The sequence below is a fragment of the Sorghum bicolor genome, chromosome 1, assembly GCF_000003195.3.
Source record: "Sorghum bicolor cultivar BTx623 chromosome 1, Sorghum_bicolor_NCBIv3, whole genome shotgun sequence".
Taxonomy (NCBI): domain Eukaryota; kingdom Viridiplantae; phylum Streptophyta; class Magnoliopsida; order Poales; family Poaceae; genus Sorghum; species Sorghum bicolor.
In genome coordinates this window covers 7,095,995-7,120,872 of record NC_012870.2, presented here as the reverse complement: position 1 = coordinate 7,120,872, position 24,878 = coordinate 7,095,995, and the positions used below count along the sequence as shown (strand labels likewise).

Sequence of the window (24,878 nt, the reverse complement as noted above, 5' to 3'; positions counted from 1 at the left end):
TTATTGGGCTTGAGCCAAAGGCCCATGTTCGGGCCCACGCTATCCAGCACGAGTCCGAGTCCACTTGCGGGCCCGGGCGCCGCCTCCGCTTCTTCGTCTTCCTCTTTCTTCTGGTTTCGGCTAGTCTTCAACGAAGACCCAACCGAGGCGCCCTGGCCGTGGCTGAGAACTGAAGCCACCGGACGCGCGGCCTCCATCTCCCCTGCTGCTGCCGAAATCCACGGGAGAATGTGAGGAATCCTTCAACTCGGCAGCTAACCCAGTTTATTTTTTGTTTGCTGTTTGCCTGACACGAGGGGGACGCTTTGTTGTTGTTGCCGGGTGTGGGCAGGACGATGGCCGAGGCCGAGGCTGGTAGGGCGGCGATCCGGCGCGCCCTGCGGTCGCTGAAACGGAGGCACCTCGCCGAGGAAGGGGCGCACAGCCCGGCCATCGAGGCGCTAACCCGTCCCTTCGCCGCTCACGTGAGGCCAATCTCTAATTTTCCTCTCCCTACTTTTCCCAATCTTGCAGTTTACTCTTTCCCCTTTTTATCGTACTTTGAAGTCTGCAAACGAATGTGAGTCTACTGGATTCAACTGTTTGTATCGCCGGAACTTCCCAGTTTTTTTTTTTCGAGAATTTTGGACGATAACTTGGGTGTTTAGTGAAGGAGAGCTTGTTTTGTTAACTCCTTATAGGCTTTGGAGTGGAAAGAGAAGGCTGAGAAGCATGAGGTGGAGCTGCAGCACTGCTACAAGGCACAATCCCGGCTCTCTGAGCAGCTTGTAACCGAGATAGAAGAAGGTAAAGCATCAAAAGCACTGCTCAAAGAGAAAGAAGCGATGGTTACAAGTTTGCAGGCTGAACTTGAGAAGTCAAGGTATTAAATGTGCTTTATTTTTGCTAAGCTTGGTAACAGTTGTGGAGAACATGGTACTTAGCACTTGTGCAAAACTTTTACAGCGAAGAGAATGTACAACTGAAGCAGTCACTTGACGAAAAAACAAAAGCCTTAGATCTTCTCATTCAAGAGCATCAGACAGTGAAAGCCGAACATGAACAAGCATTGACGAAACTAAAAGCTGCAGAGGATGAGAACCAAAGTCTGATCGATCGATGGATGCTAGAGAAGATGAAGGACGCAGAGAAGCTCAACGAGGTACCTTATTTTCCTTTTGTTGCTTAAAATGCACATTTGCAATATGCGATATCTGAAATCAGGGATTGTCCAAGCATTATGCTTGTGGCTTGCCTATTGAGCATGATAGACAAAGTAACTTTACCTATTAGCAATGTATATTCCTTTATCATAGTTGCAATGATCCTATTATAACCAATGGAGAATTGGAGATACATCAAAACAAGGATGCTTATCGTACCATAATGGTGCAAGCAACAGTATAATTTTCTCTTTGGTAGAATTTTATTAGTTTGGTTCTATAATTTGCATTGATTGCCAAAGTGTATCCTTGTAAGTGACCTTCTTAGACCAGTCTTGAAATATCTGCCCCATATTTAGCTAAAAACTGTACCCATAACACTTGCATGTATATGTTGCTGCTTTAATGGTTCTACAATAATTGTCTAGGCCAATGCAATGTATGAGGAGATGGTTCTAAAGCTAAAGACAGCTGGAGTTGGTGGTATACAACTTAACGCACAGCAAGAAGCTGATGGCATCATACGGCGTTCTGAAGCTGGTTACATGGAAACATCAATCCCATCAACATGCACAGTAACTATTCGTGCTCATGATGGTGGGTGTGGATCTTTGATGTTTGAGCATAACTCAGACAAGCTAATTAGTGGGGGCCAGGATCAAACTCTTAAGATATGGAGTGCATCTACTGGTGCCTTGACCTCCACCCTACATGGTTGCTTGGGGTCTGTTAATGATCTTGCCGTGACCAATGATAACAAGTTTGTGGTCGCTGCCTGTAGCTCCAATAAGCTGTTTGTGTGGGAAGTTAATGGGGGACGTCCTCGTCACACTCTGACTGGTCACACAAAAAATGTTTCATCTGTTGATGCAAGCTGGGTGAAGAGCTTTGTTGTTGCTAGTTCATCCAATGATCGTACTATCAAGACTTGGGATCTACAGACAGGTTTCTGCAAAAGCACCATAATGTCTGCAAGCAACCCCAACTCACTAGCTTTCATTGATGGTGACATCATTTGTTCGGGCCATAGGGATGGAAATCTTCGGCTATGGGATGTCCGTAGTGGGAAATGCACTACACAGATAGCTGCTCATCTAGATGTCACCTCGGTCTGCGTGTCACGGAGCAAAAATTTTATTCTTACAAGTGGGAGAGATAATGTGCACAACCTTTTTGATGTTAGAACATTGGAGATTTGTGGAACATTCAGGGCCATGGGTAACAAAGTGGTGGGCAGCTGGAGCAAACCTTGTATTAGCCCTGATGAAAATTGCATCGCTGCTGGTTCTTCTGATGGATCTGTTTACATATGGTCGAGACTGAAGAATGGAACACCAACCATCCTAGAGGGTCATTCTTCACCTGTTCTCGCAAGTGCATGGTGCGGACTAGGACCTCTTGCTACCTCGGACAGGAATCATATTTATCTCTGGTCTTGAGAGATGTACAATTTTATAAAGGCATCCCATCCAAGATCTGGACACTGGAGGGTTTCACTTCATCAGTATGCTAATATGTGCTCTCTTTAATTCTTGATGACACTAGTTTTCATGTGAATGGATTAACTGGTTTCTGAACGTTGTAAATACCAGAAGTGATTGTTCATCATACTGATGACTGCTTCAGTTCGCCGCCTGTGTAATGGTTTGCGAGGTTTTGATGGCTGAAATTTCTTGATATTTGTGGTTCAGTTTGGTGCTACTTTAAGGCTGAACTTTTGAAACACCAGTCAGCTTGGCAAACATCGTCCAGCATTAAGGAAAATGACATTGACATAGGAATAGTTTCTCCATAGCACTTCTAATTTGAATGTGTTTGTTAATTTTGCTCCAATTAATTTATTCAGTTAAGAAATTCTGGGCTAACTTCTGTGGCATTCTGAGTGTAACCTGACAGTAGTTCCTATCTGTAAAGTTACGTCAGGGTGCTAATGGCATATCTGCTGAAAATTATGCACTTGCTCTTCATCATTTTCTTTTGGTCTGTTTGTGTGAGGAGGGGGCTGAAAGTCAGGTTTAGTTTACTTGAAGCTGTATACAAAGAAGCTTAGTGTGTAGTCTTCCACCTGCACTTTGATTCAGGAGAGAGATCAATTAAGCCACCTGTACTGTACTTGTTCGTTTCAATTGACTTCAATAGAGGATGAGTTGTGGAGACAGGAAGGCAGGAGGCCCTGAAGCAGGTCAAAATGTGTACATCATGTGCTGTTGAGTTCATGCACTGGACGTGCGCAGCCAAATATGTTTGTACCTGTTCTAGGCGCACAACATTGATTTCGGAGAACATGAGCTATGTTCCAAACTCCAAATTTACAACATGACAAAAAGGTTCAGAAGAGCAAGTACTAAAGAACTGCATACTTAAAAAATTGGTCGATAGCAGTGCGTGATAATGACATGTGCAGTATTTGTGAATCTGTGATGGCTGCTGTTGCCACAAATTATATATCCTTATAAAGACCAAAAGAAAAGAAAAGAAAAACAATTGCACCGCCGTGTCACCAAACCCCTTGAAAAGGCACTCTACTAAGCGAGCCAAACCACCCTTTTATTTTACAAGAATTATCCAGCACAACCGAAGCTAAAACTCATCATCACACACAAAAAAAAGGCCTGGTGCTCAAACTCATCATCATGAATATGATGGCCTGCAAGAAAGAGAGAGATTTCAATGCTCGGGCAATGCCCGTCACACCAGGCCGATCATCAGCTGTGGAGCTGACAGCGTGATGCGTAACAGTCACTAGAAAAATAAGGAAGCAAATGGGCGTCGGTTTCAAACCAGTCGGCGTCACGGAAAGGGAGCTTGACAGAGAAACCGAAACACTCTCGGGGATGAGATCAGATGAGACCACAAATGGCCGAGCGGGGAAGGAATCAGGCCCCACGGGGCAGAGAGACCCGTGTCCACCGCGGCGGGGCCCCTGACGGCGACGAGGCACCGCTCAAGTGGGCGCTGGGCGCATCCGCCCCACAGCCCCGGCGCCCGATCGTCTGGTCTGGGTGAGCAGGGCAGGCAGGGCCTCGCCACAAGAGACATCAATCATTGAGCTCTTTTCCATGGGTTCATGCCGCAAGAAACCCTCTCACCAATGATTGTGGACTCGCCTCACCAAGGGCATGCAGCAATAGCATGCTCTCATCTCATGCTATGAAAGATTGGTATGGTTAATGCTGGAGTTCGTTGGGAAATGGTCTGAGTTTTTGTCAGGATTGGGGAGATGAGATGTTCTGAGCTACTGTCAGAAACTCGTAGTGCTCTGAAGTCATCAGGGTTGATCTGACATTCCGATTGTGCTGGTTGCAGAAACGAGTTTGGAGACAAAATTTATCTCAGAGTAGTTCAACCACTGGGAGCTAAATTTGCAGTTTTTTTCTAGTAATAACCACATAATGAAATTTATATCACAGCTTCAGCTCAACCTGGACAAAACGTCTAGTACATCATCTGATCAAGAAAAACATCTATGATCATCTATCTGATCAGATGGAAATGGAACAACCAATACAATACAGCAACAATATGGCTGATCTTAATAATAGCACTCAGCAAACTCAATTTCTTTACCTACTAGGCATCATCAGGCTACGCGCGAATGGATGGATCATTCAGAGGCTGAAGAAGCCCCGGTCGCCGCGCGCCGGCAGATTGATCGGCCGCGGCGAGCTCTCCTCCCTCTCCGCCGCAGCGCCGGCGCCGGCGCTGCCTTCCACGACGCGATCGCCGAAGATGTGCACCGTCCTTGGGTTGGGCCCGCGGGAGATGACGCACGTGTAGTCCTCCGACGACGGCTCTATTATATCCCGCGGGTCGGCCGGCGCCGGCGACGTGGCCTCGCTGCCGCTGCAGGCGTGGAGGGGCAGCCACGAGCTCTTGTTCTTGACGCCGAACTCGACGCGGCGGTCCAGGGAGCACGACCTGACCAGCGAGGACGAGGACGACGTCGCCGCGAGGACGATCCGCTCCTGCTGCTGGTCGCTGCAGTCCAGCGCGTCCGCGAGGCCGTTGTTGTCCCGCGCCCGCCACGGCCGTCGGCGCTTGCCGACGCCGTCCGTGCCTGGCGCGAACGCCGCAGCCGCGTCGAGCACGGACGTCGGGCTCATGAGGAAGGCCGTGTCGGACTCGGCGTCCCGCGCGGGGCTCTTGGCGAAGGCGAGGGTGCCGGCGGGCAGGGAGGATGAGTGCAGCAGCCTCGGGGAGGCGAACAGGGCACGTGCAGCGGCACTCTTGCTGCCGGCGGCGTCTGCCCCGGCCCCGCCACTGTCGCCGTCGCATGGAACGGTCGACGAGCTCGCGGCCTGATCGGGGACGTGGCTCCTCTGCGCGCCGGCGCTGTTCATTGACCTCGATCTCCTGCGCAGGATCACCTCCTGGATCTTCGACCTCAAGAACATTTCCAACAGCACCGGACCAAGAATTCAAGACCAACTACACTCTGCACGGACAGACAGGAGGTGGCACAAAACAAGCGTCAATTCGCGATGTTCGTTTTGAGAGCTGATCGATGTGATCGGATTGCAGAGGAAGAGTGATCTTTAACGAATTCCAAGACTGATCTCGGTTCTACCTTTTCAGCTAGATGGAGTAGAAGCAGCAGCTAGCAGGAGACAGCAAGTCTTGAGAGCTGCAACGCCATGGACGAGGCGGAGAGCTTAAGTACGGAGCGCGTGGGCCAATCAAAGCCTCAGAGGTGCACTCAAACGCAACTGCAAGCCCAGGGGAGAAGCAAAATGGGACCTCGAAAACCTTGGCAAGATCCTGAAGCCACCGAGCATCAGCTGATCAGCTTGTTTGTAGTAGTGCGCCTTGCCACTGCACCTCAAGCAAGAATCTAAGAGCTCAATGGAGACTGGAGAGAGAGAGAGAGAGAGAGAGAGAGAGAGAGAGAGAGAGAGAGAGAGAAGCAATGAGGAGGAGGGGGGAGGGGAGGTTGTGGTGTGATCTTAAAGAAGGCTCTCCCTCTCCTCTCTTCCCCTGACCCCGCTGTGATGTCAGTGTTGGTTTGTGTGTGTGTGCTTCCAAAGGGCAGGTCCTTATCTTCATCAGCTCGATCGCAAGCTCCTTGTGTTGTGTGTTACCGTCCGCTGCTCTGGCATTGGAGCCCATGCCATGCACGGCAAGCGGTAGATTCCGGGCCCGTTGGGGTAGATTTGCTGTCGACCAGTGCTTGGCAGGCGCAGCAGCAAAATCTTGTCGTCCTGCTCAAGCTCAGCACTGATCCAATGATTGAGTTGAACGGGTTCGTCTTTTTCTTGCAGGAGCAAACGCATCTTTTTCTCCAAAAAGATCAAAGAGATCAACATGAGCACAGAGAAACCCTCAAGCGCAGGTAGATCATGCAACTGGTTAAATCGCCTGACGCCTGCCAATGTACGGCCAAGGAACTAGTGGTATCAGTAAGAAACAAGGGAACTTTTTAAGGAGCCTGAAACACATAGAACTGATCAGCCTAACACATAGTGCTGCTAAATTAATCTCAAAGATCATGTCCAGTAGGCAGGCAGGTTGCCTTCCGTCATCTTTGGCAGGATTTTGGTTTCTCCAAAAATGGTGAAGCCGGAAAAGGTCAAATGTTTTTTAGACCAAAATGACTTTAGCTTCATCACTTTTTGTTTGGTTTTTAGCTTGATAAACCGTTTTCACACATGAAGCTCCTCTAGAAGCTCTATCGAAAAAGACATCAACCAGCTAGTCTCAAGAAGCCAGAGTGCCTTCATAAAGTGGCGAAGCATACCTACACAGAATTCAATCACAGATTTACATAAAAGGCCAAGTGTCCTACATTGTTCCTCAATCTTGATATTGCAAAAGCATTTGATTTAGTGTGCTAGGACTATTTTATTAGACCTCTACATCTTGGTTTTGAAAACCTATGATGATCACAGATGACAACTCTGTCATTAACAACCTAAACGTCTATTTTTATTAAGAGACAAATGGTTGTAACATGTGAGGGGACTGGAATAAGGAGACCCTCTTCCTCCTCTTCTCTTTGTCCTTATAGTTTATCCGCTTTAGAGATTGTTTGATTTGACTGCACAGCAAGAATTGCTCAATCCCATCCAACACAGATCGGCTAATTCCAAGGTGAGTCTCTGTATCGTTGACACCGTGATTTTTCTAAATCTAGTAAGAGAAGAAGTGCCATTAACAACATATATGTCTACTTTTATTAAGAGACAAATGGTTATAGCATGTGAGGGGACTGGAATAAGAAACCTTGTTCCTCCTCTTCTCTTTGTCCTTATAGTTTATCCGCTTTAGAGATTGTTTGATTTGACTACACAGCAAGAATTGCTCAATCGCATCCAACACAGATTAGCTAATTCCAAGGTGAGTCTCTATATCGTTGACACCGTGATTTTTCTAAATCTAGTAAGGCCTTGTTTAGTTGGCAAAAATTTTGGATTTTGGGTACTGTAGCACTTTCGTTTGTTTGTGGCAAATATTGTCCAATCATAGACTAATTAGGGTCAAAAGATTCATCTCGCGATTTATAGGCAAACTGTGTAATTAGTTTTTGTTTTCGTTTAAATTTAATACTTCATGCATGTGCCGCAAGATTCGATGTGACGGGAAATCTTGAAATTTTTTGAAAACTAAACAAGGCCTAAGAGAAGAGTGTTTGTTGCCTTTTGCCCCTAGTGGATGCATTTGGGGGAGCCTCTAGACTACTAACCAACCTTGCAAAAGAGCAAGTTCTATCCGATCTTTTGTAGTATATAAGTTTTATTTGGACAACATTCTTCCATGTTGCTTGCCTGATCTTATCATTCCCTTTGCAAGTACCTGGGACTGCCTCTTAACTTCAAGCAACTTAGAAGAGTTGACATTTAACCTCTATTATATAATGTCACGATGAAACTAGCTACTATGTTGGAAACCTAATTTCATGGATAAAGCATTGTTGTCAACCTTAGTTAGATCTTGTTATCATATATATATATATTCGCTTTGAAGAAAAATGTGACATCAAAAATATTGACAAGATATGACCTTCCCTTTTGGAAAAAAATAGGAAAGTTAGATTTCTTGTTTTTCCTACTACCACTATGGATTTGTGATAATTAAAACAGTCCGTAGATATTTAGGAGTACCGTAGCAAAACTCAACTATTAAAAAATAAATCCCTCATACACCTCATCCATCATTTTTCCTCGCAATGAACTAGAACATCACCAGATTGGGGAAAAAATTCCCTCCGCATTTGTGTTCAACTTTGAAAAACATACTACTGCTTTTCTTTGGCCCGTTTCTCCACCACTGGAGACAAGACAACGAGACGTGTGTACGCCTGCAGTTGCGTTCGTCTACATCTCCTTTCTGCATCGCACTGCTGCTCACACAGGCAGCACAGCGCCCACACAAATGCGTGCTTGCGGCAGGCTTCTCCAGTATTCGCCTGCCACGTCTCACATTACAAGGACAGAAATGGCAGCATCATGAGGCAGTTGACCCTACCCAATTTGGGGGCTAATGGCGCTGCAAAAAAGATAAGACAGTTAACTGGGAACCTAATCAGGGTAGCTTAAATAAATCCAGGGAATATTTCTTTGTGATAGCATCATATTCTGTGTGGATAACTGTAGGCTCAATTCAATAAGATCTGGTGGGGCCCCGGCTCAAACTATTGAAAATTGCTCCAATAAAAGGAGAGGGTTACATGATGATCCAACGATTTCCGTGGAAATTATTATTAGCAAAAAAAATATCGTGAGGACATGTGGCTATGAATTTACATAACATGTATATATATGTCATTATTTTTGCATGATGCCGGACGAGTGTTACGTTCTTTTCAAGGCTTTGAAGAAAACAACGTTGGATCAAAAAAAATTCTTGGAGCAGAAGCAAAACAGAGTTCACAATGCGCGAGAGTAAATCTAAATTCACCCTCCCTAATTCCCTCAAGTGAAACCTGGCATCCCTCTTATGAAAGAAGAAACACACATTTGCCTGTGATGTGTATTCCAAATGCCCATTTTTTTTGAAAAGACTGAAAATTCAAATCCCCACACGGAGTCAATTAATTTTTTTCTCCATGCCCTGCCACCATATATGATTGTTCCCTGCACTGCACGTCTGCACACCGCTCGCGCCCATGACTTTGCTGCACCGATCTCACAGACTGTGCTTGCCGTAGCCAATCATTGGAGCTGATCACTAAAAATACAGTACGTACACCGTGATTATTATTTGTACAATTTTTTTTTGTCTGGGCATTTGTTTTGCATGTTTGACAATTGAGTTGTTGGACGACATGAAGCATCAGCTGTGATTTTCACAGCATCTTTTTGGGAGTATTTGTCCCGCACGGCGACAAACTCGTGATCGAGCAGAAAGGGATCGGCCTACGATCATTTTTTTTTTTTGAATAATCGTATCAGGATTCAGTAGCAGCACGTAGTACGTACTCCTACCAGCTGAGTCTGGCTCAAAGGTTTTTCTGTGCTTATAAACATTGTTTTTTTTCTGTACGTATCAGGATTGACACTTGACAACAAAAAAAAAAAGTCCATCTAATGCGTCACAACATCTGACTTCTTTAGTGTGTTTTCTACTACACTATTTTACCACACAGCCGTCAAGAGTTAGATGCAGGTCAGCCGTGTCACCCCGTGTGGCTCTCGTGTATACATGCACGTGTTGAACAAGATATATAGCCATGGGTGCACGAGGGAAGCTTCTGCTTCTGCTAAGGTCAAGCAATCCCATGAAGTAAAAAATTTCAGCACTTGTCCTGATACCGCCGTCAGGCAGGCAGGGGCTTGTGGGCGGCGATGGAATGGCACATTGGAAGGGGGAGAGAACGGCAGGTGTAAAGAAAAAGAACTGCCCTAGACTCCTTTGGCACTTGCTCCGAATTGACAAACCAACCAACCAACCCCCATGCCATCATCCCACATGAACGCTCTTCATCATTGTAGAAACAGTTAAACATCTCTCTCTTTATCTCTGAGATGAGAAGCTTTTTTTCCCTTCCCCTTCTCTAGGGTTTCAGTGTGTGCCTTTATTTCTTCTCCATTGACATTGTACAGAGGGTGAAAGGGAGGGATACCTAACCTACATGCCCTCCTGACTTGCATTTCAAAACCGTTTTTTTTTCTCTGAAAACAGATGTATGCATTTCTGATTTCTCAACTCAGTGATGGCCTGATGGAGGCTAGAAATACCAGACTCATCATTGCTAATGGCTTGCCGTTGCAACTGCACATGCTTCAACAGTGCAGTGACTGGACAGCAGCCAGCAGGCCTCCTTGTGCACATAGCCGTGAAGAAAGCAACCATGGCCCCTTTGTAAAACCTGTTGCTGTTTCTGACTTTGTGTGGCCTTGACATCGTGTCTGTGGTACTAGAAGCCTAGAAGGTAAAAAGAACTTGCAGTTGTTGTCACGGAGGGGTCAGTGAAACGAACCCAGCACGCGCGCTTGCCTCCCTTTCGCCTTCAGCGAAATGCGGAGAAAACAACACAAAGGAGAAAGCACTAGGGCAGAGCGGAGGAGAGGCCAATTTTGCGCCGCGGAGAAGAGGCCATGGCCATGGAATGGAAGCTTCATGTGGAGCTGTCGGGTGACCAAAAAAAAAAAAGGCAATCCGGCACCTGTGCAAGGCGTTCGATTGCAGGTCGCCGGAATCGTCAAAAGGCGACGGTGAATTCAACTTTGATGCTTTATTTGTCATGTCATGTACTCTCAATGTATGGACATTTGGAGATCAATGGCAGCCACTGTTCATCAGATATTTCGTATTTGTTCTAATCCGGTTTGGACTGAACTTCCTTTGTCATCCACCAATGCAAGTACACGAAGGGGTTCACATCCAAGCTGCACTTTGTCAGATGGTTGAAGAGCCCATCAGAAAGGTTGGCAGCCATGGAAAACCTGGCACGTAGCTGCTGTAATCACCACGGCACTTGGGCAGTGGCTCCATGACGGCATGAATTGATGGATGACCTGACCATCGACTGAACAAACAGAGCAAGATAAGATAACATTGTTTAGAGACGCCTTTGGGAAGTTAACGGATGGGCCTAGTTCCATGTTTCGCCAGAAGAGTGTATTTGCATGGATGAAGGGAAAGAAGGCAAAAAAAAGGCAGCCATCATGCTGTTGACCGGGGGGAACTTAACTTTCTTGTGGAGAACTCTAATCAATCTGACCATATTTCGTGCCTGCCTTTGCTTTGCATCTCTCGTCTTCAGTGGATAGAGTTTTTACTTTTTAGGTCAAGAATATGTTCCCAAACTTGCCTTCTTCTTGTTCTGCCCTTTTTATCCGCGTCGTCCAGAATTTGATTCCTAATAATGTATTATGTATGTATGTAATCAAGTCACCTCATCGTGTTCATGTTTCGTCCATGGATGAAACGAACAATTGTCCACATCCCACAGAAGGAAAGGAACCATATTTTGAAACATTCAAAACTGAACTAGTCAGGTTTTCTGATGCAAATTCATCCTCTGGAAATACATGAAAGACATATTGTTATTGTTGTTTGATGCAAAATTCTTTTGAAATACATGAAAGGCCTTCCGAAACATCTAGAACTAAACTAGTCGTGTTTTCTGATGCAAAAATCATCTGGAAATACATGAAAGACCTATTTGAACTGCTAGTCGTGTTTTCTGATGCAAAAATCCTTTAGAAATACACGAAAGACCTATCGTTATCGCATCGTTTGATGCACGATTCTCTGGAAATACATGAAAGGCCAACTTCGAAACATCCAGAACTGAACTAGTCGTCTTTTTTCTGATGCAAAAATCCTCTGGAGAAGTGGAAATACATGAAAGGCCTACTCTCTTCAATTCAAGCCTAGGCATAGGCGACAAACAGGCCGTTGGAGCGGCTGGAAATACTCTTTATATGTACACAGTACATATAAACATAATATCTTTATTCCTCTTGCCACGGCAAACATTGCATGTGCGGCGCCCGTTCGTTCCAGCTCGGCGAGGCCATCAGACACGTCACGGAAGCTTTCGCAAAGGCAAAAAAAGGAAACAGAAACCCTTGTCCTCACCGGCGTCACGTCGGCGACCATGTCGTGCGCCAGGACTCGGGAAAGAGACGACAACGGAGCCAGAATAATCTCCGTGCTCCCCATTGGCTCATTCCGGGGGCATCAGTCTGCTGAGATCGCGACAAACAGAGAGGCAATCAGTCACTCGGCGCAGTTTTCAATCAGCCGCAATTTGATTCCTTGCAAGAACTATCTCCTGGAATCACGTAATAATTCGTGCAATTATTCCCTTGCCGTAACGTTCAAACCCACAGATCACAACAGATGAGGACAAGGAAACGCAAAGCTGCAAAAAATTTTACTGGAGTAACCAACATGAATTACTGTTACAATATCTCAAATTATTACTCTTACGGCTGTTGATACTACAGTAGTATTCTGTGTTTTTTTTTCTCAAACTAATGGTACAGCAAGGCAACAGAGAACCGTTCTACGGTAGTGTGGAAACTTGAAACCGCATGCTGAGCCACTAGTTCTTGATCTTCTTGTCGTTCCTACCTCTTTTCCTCTGCTCCCTCCTCTCTTCCGAGTAGTGCTTCTTCACCAGCATCTTATGCATTGAAACCTTCAGCGCAGCCAGCACTGAAGCTAACACCTCCTCTTGCTTTGTGACGTCGAGGCTTCCTTGCAGTGCCAAAAGGAGCTTCTCACCGTGTGGTACCTCACCGTCTTCAAGGGTCGCAGGACCGGCATCAGAAGAAGATAATCTGTCCTTTTGGAAACATGGTATGATCCTTAAACGGGTTAATAAATGGGAGGAAGCCTGGTTGGGCATGTTTGATGCGCCCATGACAGTCCATAGGAGTTCTGAGGACAGGCTGGATGCTAAGCTAGTAGGAATATAACTCTTTTCCATCGTAATCACCTGCAATTAGATAAGTTGTATCGCCTCATTAGCGGGGGTAGAGTAAATGTTGTTGAATAACTGAGACATGAAAGACATAACACGATTGAGACCCACAGATACTATTAAATTTATCTGAGTTTTGACTTATACTTCGATTCAGCCCCACAAATATTCAAATATTCATCTCAGTTTTATGATTAGGTATGATATTAAGTAAGACAGGCTACAAGCTCGTAAGACTGACATATTTGCATACCAGCCAAGTCATTATAATGGTATAAACAGCATAAGCTACATGATAGGCTTCTTGGTTAATAAACCAATTCAGTAAAACCAGGTTAAACCTAGCATGGAAAAACTTCCTGGTCCTAGAAAGTATGCCCATCAGCACTGACCCAAAAAAAATAATTAATGGTAACCCTTGTTTATAAACAAGACCTTAGGTTGTGCAAGTTATCTCAGGCCACCAAATTGTATACAAAATAGGCATACCTTTAGGAAAGATAACTTCTTTCCTACTAAATCACATGCTAAAAGCATTACACCACTGAAACTGCAGAGTGAAAAAGGAGGACCATGTTAGAACACAATAAATACTATCACTTTCTTGGAGATATATTGCCCCATAAGTCAAGCTTACCTTTGAATAGCTACAGCAACCAATGAGCCATCAATACTCGGACATATATCTGCAATGGCTAGACTGCTATCATCTGCTTCATTTGGTCCTAAGAGTTCTCCCATCTGCAAGTAGTTCTAAGAAATGTAATATATACCAAAATGATTTGGAAAATGTTGAAAACTGAGAACAGAAAAAATGTATATTAGTGTTCTTCCAACAAAAGGTGCAAAGAGATATCTTCAAGATGCTACCTTATCTCTGACTTGAAATGTATCAAGGAGACATCCATTTACATAGTCCCACAGGCGAACCTTAACAGATGAAACAATGTTAGGAGAAGCTTATAGAGAAAAAAGTACATGTTAATACACTTAAAAGACTATGTACCCACAGTTGAATCACCTCCTCCTGATACAAGAAAGCTCTGGGTTTCAGATATGCTAGTGAAGGTGATGCATGACACAAAGCTGCAAGAAGAGTCACGACAAATTATCAATCATAGAATAAGCTCTGAAACTCCTATGATCAGAACGTAACCAATAAACCCAAATTGTTATAAATATATTAAAAGAACCTAAGAACAGAAGGAAAAAAAACTGCAAACAATGGCATTGTACACTAAACATACTCTGTATGCCCAAGGCAAAAGCTCTGTATTTCATGGGCCCCTTTTAGAGGATTCTTTGGGAATAATGTGACCTACAAAATTAATTGCAACACAACAAGAGAATAAGTCCAAATTTATGCTCCGATGATACAGCCGCCAAACAGTGCAGAGAACAGAAGACATACTCGTATTTTGAAGTCCCTGTCAGCAGTAGCAATGAACCGTCCATCTGGCGAAAACTTCTGCAATCCCAAGCAAATGATAAAGCATGGTTACACATGACACGAAAGCAGCAACAGATAAAACTGAAGTGTAGCAGACTTTGTGGGTTTGCCAATAGATTACACATTCACTACTAAATAAATGTAGGACGTACAAATCCATAGCACAGGTAATATAGAATTTAGAACTTGTTCATACCATGCTAGTGATGATACTGCAATAGTGACCAAGAATTGACACAGGTTTGTTATCAACTGAAACCTGCTCTGCACTATCTTCCCGCAAAGTGACTAACCAAACAACACCAAATTTATCAGCAAAAGTTACATACAGGTCATCGTTGCTAATAGCAACTGCACTGACCCTCTTCTCCGAAGTTCTGCAATTGAAAACATTGCAACACAATCTTATTCAAATTACATTCTCAAAGTGTGAAATTCATGGGCGGAACTATATAAATAACATCAATTGCAAAAACGGAATCATTGCTATGGAACAGACAACAGGGTCCAAGAATACAGATACTACAAACTTAAAGGCCATCGTTTTGGTGCCAATTTTGTTATTCGCAACGAGAGCAGAGGAGCAGAGTGTGGCTTACATAGTCTGGATGCAACGCCATGAATCAGTCTTCCAAACCTTCACAAGTTTGTCGTCACCAGCAGATGCAAACAAAGCTCCACTCACACTGAAGCAAATAGCTCTTATAGCATCTGAATGAGAACGGCCACCACAATCATCTGACAATGAAACTGGCAGACCAGCACTGGAGGAACAGAGCCAGAGTAAATATTTACTTGCACATTCCACCAAGTGAGATGCAGAGAAAATGCGCTCCACTTCTCAATGGAACATGTGAATTCAGGATTCAGCAATATAAAGTTAAGCACCCAGGACAGTAACAATTTACACAACCTGACTCACAAGAATTCCATTGTTTTTCTTAAAGAAAAATTTCCATTCCCCTCCACACGAAACTAAGTTATAAGAGAATACAACTAACGATAAGCAGATAGATTCAGTTCACTACAACCTCCGTCAAAATCTACCAATCGTGTGATCAAACACGAGCACTTTCTGCATAAGACGTCCATGTTTAGTTAGGAAGCGGCGATGGAAGGGAAGAGTGTGTATTCTAATTTCGAAACCTGAGATCGAACGCGCGGAGCTCGGGCCCAATAGCGACGGCGACGGAGTTGCCTTGTGGGTGGGCAGCGACGAGCGCCGGCGCGAACTCCGCGGCGCCGCTCACCTCGGGCTCTTCGACCGCTGTGTCCTCCATTGCAGGCTTGCAGCGGGAGGCGGGAGCAGCAGCCGCAAGATAGGGAGCTCGGATTCGAATCGAGCGCGAGGCGGAGGAGGCGGGGAGGGATTCAGGGATTAGGGTTTACGGGCAGTTCGCACGTGGGGCCCAGAGACCAGTGTCACGAAGAAGAGCCCGGAGAGGTTGCGGGCTTGCAGCCCAAAGGGCAAAGGCCTTTGGGCTGTTGGTCTTGGGCCTCCACGAACACACTCTCTGTTGGACTGCCCAATCCCACGGAAGGCCGAGATGAACCCAGCACCCCGATGAACGCCTCAGATTCGCCACCCACACGGCCGCACCTATATATAAAGCATCCACCCTCCGCTCTAGGCTTCCTCCCCGCCGCCACTACGCGCTCGCCGTTGCCCCCCTCTCTGTCTCCCTTCCTCCATAGCAGGCGCAGGCCAGGAACGCCCAAGGCGACCGCATCTCCAAGATGGTACCGCTCCCTGATCCGATCAACTTGTTCATTTCGGTTTTGCTTTTTGCTCTTCGATCTAATGATAGTACCGCATGCTTTCTTGGAAATCGGAGCAGGTGCTGCAAAACGACATCGACTTGCTCAACCCGCCGGCAGAGCTTGAGAAGCTAAAGCACAAGAAGAAGCGCCTCGTCCAGTCCCCCAACTCCTTCTTCATGGTATACCTGTTCGTGCCCTTATCTAAGTCTGCGTGATGGGGTGGTGCAAACATGCCCTTAAGAGACCCAACGATGTATCATTTGCTTTTAGTTTTGGGGAAAAAAACTGAACCTCATAGGTTTGTTTGGTTTGGAAGAGAGTACCAGAATTTAGGCCTTGTTTAGTGCCTGGGCGAAATTTTTTCGCGGCACTGTAGCGCTTTCGTTTGTTTGTGGTAATTATTGTCAAATCATGGACTAACTAGGCTTAAAAGATTCGTCTCGTAAATTTCGACCAAACTGTAAAATTAGTTTTTATTTTTGTTTATATTTAATACTCCATGCATGTGTCTAAAGATTTGATGTGATGGGGAATCTTGAAAAGTTTTTGGATTTTGGGTGGAAGTAAACAAGGCCTTAGTATCATTTGCTATATAAAAAAATTGCCTCCAACAAAGCAACAAGACAGCTTAAGTGCTCTTGTTTGCCATGTAACATACATGAAGTCAAGCTAGATGCCACAGGGTATGCATAATTCATCAAATAAGTTGTGTTTTAGTAGAGCTAAAGTGTGAAACAGAAATGAAATATGAATCTTAAAGTTATATGTATCGACTTATATTAATATTGATATTAGTCGTGTCTGCTCTTGTGCCTGGTTCGAGACTGACTCTAATCATGTTTTTGCTCGTTTTTCTTCTCATTTGTGTGCAGGATGTCAAGTGCCAGGGCTGTTTCAGCATGTAAGTGTTCTTGATCCTTGCTCCTTTTGCAGTGTCATTCCATTTATACATTGCTGATAGCTGATGTGTTCTGCTAATCTTGTGTTGCTAGTTTTGCTTTAACAGTTTAGCAAGCTCAGTTTCTAGTAGGGTTGCAATTACTACTAGCGAGTTAAAATGTGAAAATTCTTGGTTCTGTTATTGAAATTTTGTGGTTCCACGATCCTTGATTGTGTGGAACAACTTGATATAAGGTTGTATCTTGATTTGGTAAAATTTCAAATCCCCTGTCCCCAAATGAATGCATTTCTCAATTCACGTGAAGTTATACAAATCCATGTTTGACCAATTTTTTATAATTACTAATATTATGATACTAAATAAGTATCATTAGATTAATTATAAAATACATTTCTGTAAGTAAACCTATTTTAAAATATGAATACTTATGTTCATTTCTATAACTTGGTCAAACTTAATGAAGTTTCACTTGTCCCAAATCTACAATTGCATTCTTTTTTGGGGTGGAGGGAGTATTTGTTAACAGGGGTGAAGCAAATCACAGTTAGGGATGCTAGACAACATGGCTACACCACAAGCAACCCACAAAACTAAGCCTATATGTGGGTTCGCTGGCTAGCCTGCTTGCATCCATAATTTGATGTTGATCTGGATTTGGTAGATTTTTTTCAAGTTTTCTAGTTTTGTGGCATCTGGATATATAGGACAGCAAAATTGTTTATAGATGGGAGATGGATACTGGTAAGGTAGACTCCTGTTTTGGTATTGTTCTCACGTGACTGTTACAAGTTCAGTTGTTTTTTGGTTATCACCTGACTGGTACAATACAATTGCTTTTTAAAATGTGGGTTGATTTAGATTGTGCTTGTATTTCTTTTGAGAATTGTACAACGATACACCTCGTTGCTTTATCTGCTACATTTTTGTAAGTGTAGCTGGTTTGATCATATTTGTATGATGCATGATTGATTTGAGTGTGTTCTACTGCAAGTATCTGTGATCTTTAAATGTTATTATCCTTTGGTGATGGTTATTACGATTGTAGAGCTTTTCGGATATCAGCATGCTGAACAAATCAAATGTTTTCTGTATCTTACTACAAATCAAATGTTTGCTGTATCTTACTAGGTTTTTGTAATTGCAGAACCACTGTGTTCAGCCACTCCCAGACTGTGGTTGTGTGCCCAGGCTGCCAAACTGTTCTCTGCCAACCTACTGGTGGGAAGGCCAGGCTCACTGAGGGGTGCTCCTTCCGTCGCAAGGGCGATTAGATTCTGCTGTCTCTTAATGGGAGAAGAGAGAACTTTGCTGTTTTGCTACCTTACCATGTTCCGCACTCGTCGAAGATTTTGTTAATTATTATGGCTATTTAGCGTGCCCTGGCAATGCTTTTGTAAACGCGCACTTTGCTTGAGCTTAGTGACATCTACTAAGGTGCTGTTTGGTTTTGCTAAGGTAGTGTCAAATGTTAATGAAATCAGTTGCTGGCGTTATTTGATGGGATTTAACTAAGTGCCATTTGTTTAGTTGCATTGGAGGTAATGGTTTCCATTTAAGTACTGACTAGACAGGTACTCCAACTGGAAGCTAAATTTCCTGTAGTTTTTCCGGTGGAAGCTAAATTTCCTATAGTTTTCTCCATAACAGCCTTCAAAGAAAGATTTGCTGCACCAGAGGCTAAGGCAGTCCTTTATATTGACGGATATTAACCGAAAATTAGGGTCAAAAGAATTCTGATTATGGCAGCGTAATTTCCGGTGACTGGCGACTGAAGTGAAAAATTTTCAGATTTGGCCTATTCTCTTGGCTCTTGCCACCTTTGTTCCTTTCACTGATTCCAAGCTTCGTAGCGGTGAAATAGAAAGGCATCTAAAGCTATCTGATCCAAAACGCTATCAGAATTTTTGCCAGGTTTTCCCAATGTTCAACAAGACATGAATAAAATTGCCGCATCTTAAATATGTATATGTAGTCAAGCATAAACCACCACGTCCAGATCTTGTTTGGCACAACTCCAAACTGCTACGGCTGCTTGCTATAATATGCGAAGGAGCATGAGTTGTCGACCAAGCCAAAAAAAAAAAAAGTTGCTTCATCAGCGCTAGTTCATTTTGAGAGATGATTCGTAGCTCCGGGACACGGAAAGCCGAAGCTACCCGAATCGAACGAAGGTCGAAATATGGAGTTAAGTGTGAGCAGACGAAGTTGTACATCAATCTTGCCATGTCGAGTTCGACAGTGCTTGCTACTAGCCGTTAAATGGAAACCATTACCCAAGGTAGAGATGTCAACGGAGAATTCCTTGATGAGAGTTAGGTTCTGCACTACGAATGCAAATGTGCCCTTGCATAGCTGCATATTACCGATTTGAGGAGATAGTAGGATACAGGTCCAAGCTGCTTTGAGGATAGTGTTAGCCTACATAAAGCTTTATGCATCTAGCCAGGCCCAGATTGCATTGCGACTTGCGAGGGCCTGAAGGAGTTGTATCGGCAAACATTTCCACCCTTCGACAGCATGGTGAGAAATCACCCTTCAAGAGCTTCTCTTTATCTTTTGGATTGTAAGAAACCAGGAACAAAGAATTGTCCCATTTAGAGATCTAATTGAAGCCGTTAAAAGAGTTTTTTTTAATATTTTGTTTAAGATTTTTTTGTTCTTCTGTATCATCTTGTGCATGGTGAGAAACCAGGATCAAAGAATGGTCATATTTGGAGATATAGCTGAAGAAATTGTTGAAGAGTTTCTCTATATCTTGTGCATGGTGGAGAGTTCAACAAAAGAATGGTCACATGTTAATATATAATTAAAATTAATGAAGGATTTTTTTTCCCCCACAAAAATCTCTATTCTGAACAGATGAGAATATAAAGAGACCTTTTGAAATTGCCATCAGGCCCGTCCAATACACTAATAGGCAAATTCGACACAGTGATCCTAGGAGATTAGGACAGGTTGCCATTTCTAACCAATGCAACCAAACAAATGGCACTTTAAAACACAACAAATAATGCTAGCAACTGATTTTCAGCTAAACCAACGGGCCCCTTAGCAGAAGTGCACTTTTACACAAGCATTAACAGGGCATGCTAAGCAGCCATAATTAAGAAAATCCTCAACGAGTACATATGTAAGGTAGCAAAACAGCAAAATTCTCTCTTCTCTAAAGAACCAGCAGGATCTAATCACCCTTGCGGCGGAAGGAGCAACCCTCGGTGAGCCTAGCCTTCCCACCAGTAGGTTGGCAGAGAACAGTTTGGCAGCCAGGGCACACAACCACAGTCTGGGAGTGGCTGAACACAGTGGTTCTGCAATCACAAATACCGAGTAAGATACAAGAAACTTTTGGGTTTGGTCAGCATGCTGAAATCCAAAAAGCTATACAACAATAATAACCTTCACCAAAAGGATAACATTTAAAGATCAGAGATATAATTACTGTCAAGTTTAGTGGTCATTTGTAAATTAGAATTCAATGGAATCAATCATGCACCATACACAATATAATTGAAATAGCTACACTTGCAAAATTGTAGCAATATAGCAAATAAATGGGCAATCTCTTGGAATGACACTGCATATTGCAATTGTGGTAACCAAAGACAAAAAAGCAGCAAGGATCAAGAAAACTTACATGCTGAAACAGCCCTGGCACTTGACATCCTGCACCAGAGGGGCAAAAAAAAACATGATTAGAGTCGTCTCAAATCAGATGGCACAAGAGCAGGCACGTCTCCTATATATCAGAGATGATTTGCACTAAGGGCTAGGGCCGCCCCTTTGCAGATGCAAGCTGTACCCCTGTACAGGTCCCCATAAATTCTATCATGTAGTTTTAATCTACTTTGAAAACATTCTGTGCATACTCCTGAGAATTGTTGTATATTAGGCAGGCATATCCAATAAAAAGTTTCATGATAGGATTAAGATGACATGGGGATAGTATAATATGTGTAATTTTGCATTAATTACCATGTAGTAATATCACTTTTCAATGACTTGAGTTAGTACTAAAAGAACATATTAGCAAACCCTAACAAATTAATACAAGTTAATAGATAACTTTAAAATTTATTTTAATTTCTGTAGCATCTAACTTAACTTCATGTACAAGTATAATTGTTGGAAGTAATTTTTTCTGTAGTATTGTCACCAAATCAAACTTATGGTACTATCTTCCAAACCAAATCAATCTATTAATTTCCTTTTTTTTCTTTTTACAAAAACTTGGGTCTCTTTAGGGTTTAAATTTATGCTTTATTCTTGGCATAGGGCCATGATTTGCACCATCCTATCACGCAGAATGAGAAAAGGTCATAAATGAACAGGTATAAAAAGGTATACCATGAAGAAAGAGTTGGGAGACTGGACGAGGCGCTTTTTCTTGTGCTTTAACTTCTCAAGCTCTGCCGGCGGGTTGAGCAGGTCGATGTCGTTCTGCAGCACCTGCTCCGATTTCCAAGAATGCAACAAGAACAGAATTAGATCGAAAGGCAATCAACGAAACCGAAATGAAAAAGAAACACAAACACGCGGACGGATCAGGAAGCGACAAATACAAACACGCCGCCGGATCAGGAAGCGTACCATCTTGGAGATGCGGTCGCCTCGGGCGTTCCTGCTATGGAGCAAGGGAGACAGAGGACAAAGAAGCGCGAGATGGCGGCAGGGTGAGAGGCGAGAGAGGAGGGTTGATGCTTTATAGGTGTGGGTTGGCGAATCTCAGGCGTTCATCGAGGTGCTCCGTTCATCTCGGCCTTCCGTGGGATCAAGCAGTACGACAGTTCTAGTAGGCTCTCAGCCTCCGTTCATCGTGGAGGCCCAAGAGGCCAATACCAACAAGCCTGCAACTCCTTCGTGAGTCATGACACTGGTCTCTGGGCCCCACGAGCGAACTGGTCGTGAACCTAGTCCTGAATGGGCTGAATCCATCCTCGCCTCCTCCATCGTGCTTGATTCGAATCCCAGCTCCCTATCTTGCGGCTGCTTCTGCCGCTGCAATGGAGGACACGGCGGCTGAAGAGCCCGAGGTGAGCGGCGCGGCGGAGTTTGAATCTATCTGCTTATTGTTAGTTGTACTCTCTTATAATAACTTACTATTGTACGGAGAGGAATGGAATTTTTTCTTTACGAAAACAATGGAAGTCGTGAGTAAGGTTGTGTAAATTGTTACTGATGAAATTATCATGTCCTGGGTGGCTGGTCTAAAAAGCCATGGCTGAAAGTTAATTCTACATAAAAAGTACGGCTTATAAACAAGCGAACACGCTCATACCGCTGAATCCTGAATTCACATGTTCTAGTGAGAAGTGGAGCACCTTTTCTTTGCATTTCAGTTGATGGAATTTTGGTCATTCAGTTTCATCGTCAGATGATTGTGGTGACCGTTCTCATTCAGATACTATAAGAGCTATTTGCTTCAGTGTGAGTGGAGCTTTGTTTGCATCCGCTGGTCCGCTGGTGATGACAAACTTGTGAAGGTTTGAAAGACTGATTTGTGGCGTTGCATCCTGACTATTATGTAAGCCACACTCTGCTCTTCTGTTGTCATTGCGAATAACAAAATTGACACCAAAACAATGGCCTTTAAGTTTGCAGTATTTGTATTCTTGGACTCTGTTCCATTGCAATAATTCCATCGCGAACATTATTTAACTGAAAGACCATATTCGTCAAATAGTTCTGTCCATGAGTTTTGCACTTTTGAGAATGTAATTTGAATAAGAATTTGTTGCAATGTTTTCAATTACATTACAGAACTTCGAAGAAGAGGGTCAGTGCAGTTGAACAATTAGTAACTAAAACTAATAATAAATTACAGTACAGTACAATCTCTAGCAGTAATGGCCGACTTGGTGGGTGATCTGGCGATGGGGTGTGCCGCGTGCGTCTATCGGCATACAGTTTGTTGTGACCCATCAGAGAAGGTATCTGTCGCGGCAGCCTGGCTAGTCGCATGAGAAAAACTAAGAAGAGTAAAGTCATTACTGCATACAAAGAGAATTGTGATCGTCCTTGTGCTTGTGCCGGCTTGTGGCACCTCAGCCTAAATGCCAGTGAATGGTGAGACAACATCGGCATTATGAGCGCTAGCAGACGAGGGTTCTGCTTCCGCTACCCGTTTAGTTTTTGTCAAAGCCTAAGCTGCTATACATATATATAGTAATACATGTATATATACTATACATAGCGCATACTGGTGGGCCCCTTAGCGTTTAGAGCCCAGGGCACCTGCACCATTCGCCCTGCCCCAGGGCCGGGCCTGTGGGGCTTTTGTGTGATGCTATCTCTCAGTATCTATTTGTTGTGTGTGGTATCTTAAACAGTTTCAAGTGCTGTCAGATCAATTTTACCACACTTCTAAACATCACAGATTTGTTTGGCAACAAGTGCTGAAGCAGGTTAGTATTTTCGAAAAGACTAGTTTTGTGTCAGCCATATATGAACTTCTGTATGCAGTGCATTTCAATGAAGCCACAATCAGCAACTAAGATTAAGCTATTGATGATGTCACAGTTGCTGCTCATGTAATTGGTTGATCCTTCTATCCAACGTTCCTGTTGTTTCAAGTATCTTTTACAGTTTGGTTTCTTCTGCTAGCATGCTGTCTCTGTTATGTGTTTGCAAGCTAGCTGATTGGTCGGACATTGTCAGAATTGCTTTGCATGGCTGGTGTAGGAGTATATTAGAATTTCTTTCATCGGACAACAAACTTTTCAAAGGAGTCTATCTGGCTTGTTTATTTTTCTGGGACTGGGACTGGGATCGTAGTGTGCTACTGGTCCCTTTTGATTCTATATAGATTGTATGAAACTCTAGTGTTGCAGTACAGTGTAAAGATTTTCATTCTGGCAACATTCAGAGATATATGTTACATTGAGATTCTTCCTGTTGTTGAGAAATCCAGAAGAGTTAGTGCTTATTTCTAAATTGATTGTTATCGAGTTTGTATACTAGATTCAACAGATATTTTACGGACTTCACAGTGAAACTTAGCTGGCTGCCCTGGCATAGTAAAGCTTTTTTTCTTACATATTTTTGCTTGGTTGTTTTTATAGATGGGCAGAAGTGAGCATGCTTTGGCTATCTAAAGTCTTGCTGTTGCAGTTATATGATTGAGTTTTTGGGATGAGGTGCACTACACCTCTATCTTTCCAGAAGGGGATATTAGAGAGCACCATTTAGTATTTTTTATCAGGTTTGTTGAGGGTTTGATTTCGTTACTATCCGTTGCTGCAGAGTCACCAGTTTTGGAGAACAAAAAGGAAAGCTGGTGGCCCTTCTAGCAATCTAGCTAGCCTTCCCAGGATCAGGAAGAAGATTAGATCAGCTAACAGAAATTTGGCCTTTCTGTTGGGCTATGTGACTGACTAGCATGTAATGGAATACTTGAATTTTTAGTCTACGTTGAACCTTTTAGTTTAAATTTCTATATATGGACAATTGCATTTGCGTTGCGACATGGTTAATTATCTATCTCATGATTTGCCATGAGTTTCTTTTTAAGAAATAACTAACAATGTACTAATAAAATCAAGAACAGTTTACATGAAGGAGTTCAAAATGCCCCAGGTTGCAGCTAGCATGAAAGATCTAACTGGACAGTGATTGCCATGCAAATGGTGAGAGCATGAGAAGCTTGAAGTCGAGATGAAGAAGATAACCTTGCCTGGGTGGCAAGACCGTGTGCTGTTACATTTTGACTTCTATTGATCTTGAGACTGTCTTTAGATACGCCTACTCCTAAGTTTG

At 43.5% G+C, this 24,878-nt stretch overlaps 5 protein-coding genes across 5 annotated transcripts; 2 read left to right on the top strand and 3 right to left on the bottom strand.

Moving 5' to 3' along the window:
- Positions 10 to 3,091, top strand: LOC8085947 (autophagy-related protein 16). The gene is made up of 5 exons (XM_002466424.2): positions 10 to 230; positions 332 to 464; positions 681 to 862; positions 946 to 1,141; positions 1,571 to 3,091. The coding sequence occupies exons 1-5, from the start codon at positions 25 to 27 to the stop codon at positions 2,579 to 2,581; spliced, it is 1,728 nt and encodes a 575-aa protein (XP_002466469.2). The 5' UTR covers positions 10 to 24; the 3' UTR covers positions 2,582 to 3,091.
- On the bottom strand, positions 4,493 to 6,235 carry LOC8085946. The gene is made up of 2 exons (XM_002463840.2): positions 5,710 to 6,235; positions 4,493 to 5,577 (listed from the first exon to the last, which is right to left on the bottom strand). The coding sequence occupies exon 2, from the start codon at positions 5,534 to 5,536 to the stop codon at positions 4,751 to 4,753; it is 786 nt and encodes a 261-aa protein (XP_002463885.1). The 5' UTR covers positions 5,537 to 5,577; positions 5,710 to 6,235; the 3' UTR covers positions 4,493 to 4,750.
- LOC8060478 (tRNA (guanine-N(7)-)-methyltransferase non-catalytic subunit wdr4) lies at positions 12,434 to 15,867 on the bottom strand. Its single transcript, XM_002463839.2, has 10 exons — positions 15,611 to 15,867; positions 15,064 to 15,228; positions 14,661 to 14,841; positions 14,426 to 14,482; positions 14,262 to 14,332; positions 14,025 to 14,100; positions 13,885 to 13,944; positions 13,652 to 13,755; positions 13,504 to 13,564; positions 12,434 to 13,029 (listed from the first exon to the last, which is right to left on the bottom strand). The coding sequence occupies exons 1-10, from the start codon at positions 15,742 to 15,744 to the stop codon at positions 12,634 to 12,636; spliced, it is 1,305 nt and encodes a 434-aa protein (XP_002463884.1). The 5' UTR covers positions 15,745 to 15,867; the 3' UTR covers positions 12,434 to 12,633.
- Positions 16,045 to 18,638, top strand: LOC8085945 (40S ribosomal protein S27). Its single transcript, XM_002466423.2, has 4 exons — positions 16,045 to 16,204; positions 16,303 to 16,404; positions 17,098 to 17,126; positions 18,271 to 18,638. The coding sequence occupies exons 1-4, from the start codon at positions 16,202 to 16,204 to the stop codon at positions 18,395 to 18,397; spliced, it is 261 nt and encodes an 86-aa protein (XP_002466468.1). The 5' UTR covers positions 16,045 to 16,201; the 3' UTR covers positions 18,398 to 18,638.
- On the bottom strand, positions 19,987 to 21,865 carry LOC8060477 (40S ribosomal protein S27). Its single transcript, XM_002463838.2, has 4 exons — positions 21,714 to 21,865; positions 21,471 to 21,572; positions 20,761 to 20,789; positions 19,987 to 20,434 (listed from the first exon to the last, which is right to left on the bottom strand). The coding sequence occupies exons 1-4, from the start codon at positions 21,714 to 21,716 to the stop codon at positions 20,308 to 20,310; spliced, it is 261 nt and encodes an 86-aa protein (XP_002463883.1). The 5' UTR covers positions 21,717 to 21,865; the 3' UTR covers positions 19,987 to 20,307.

Bases quoted from the DNA above. Each gene is read 5' to 3' on its own strand.
- LOC8060478 (XM_002463839.2), bottom strand. From the start codon at position 15,744: ATGGAGGACACAGCGGTCGAAGAGCCCGAGGTGAGCGGCGCCGCGGAG. The intron at 14,101-14,261 runs GTATGTTTAGTG...CTCTTCTTGCAG, and splicing joins TTTTGCCTTGGGCATACAGA to CTTTGTGTCATGCATCACCT. The intron at 13,565-13,651 runs GTAAGCTTGACT...TTCACTCTGCAG, and splicing joins GTTGCTGTAGCTATTCAAAG to TTTCAGTGGTGTAATGCTTT.
- LOC8085946 (XM_002463840.2), bottom strand. From the start codon at position 5,536: ATGTTCTTGAGGTCGAAGATCCAGGAGGTGATCCTGCGCAGGAGATCG.
- LOC8060477 (XM_002463838.2), bottom strand. The intron at 20,790-21,470 runs GTATACCTTTTT...CCTCTGGTGCAG, and splicing joins CTCCCAACTCTTTCTTCATG to GATGTCAAGTGCCAGGGCTG. The intron at 20,435-20,760 runs GTAAGTTTTCTT...TTGTGATTGCAG, and splicing joins TGCCAGGGCTGTTTCAGCAT to AACCACTGTGTTCAGCCACT.
- LOC8085945 (XM_002466423.2), top strand. The intron at 16,405-17,097 runs GTATACCTGTTC...ATTTGTGTGCAG, and splicing joins CCCCCAACTCCTTCTTCATG to GATGTCAAGTGCCAGGGCTG. The intron at 17,127-18,270 runs GTAAGTGTTCTT...TTGTAATTGCAG, and splicing joins TGCCAGGGCTGTTTCAGCAT to AACCACTGTGTTCAGCCACT.
- LOC8085947 (XM_002466424.2), top strand. From the start codon at position 25: ATGTTCGGGCCCACGCTATCCAGCACGAGTCCGAGTCCACTTGCGGGC. The intron at 231-331 runs GTGAGGAATCCT...GGGTGTGGGCAG, and splicing joins GCCGAAATCCACGGGAGAAT to GACGATGGCCGAGGCCGAGG. The intron at 863-945 runs GTATTAAATGTG...AAACTTTTACAG, and splicing joins GCTGAACTTGAGAAGTCAAG to CGAAGAGAATGTACAACTGA.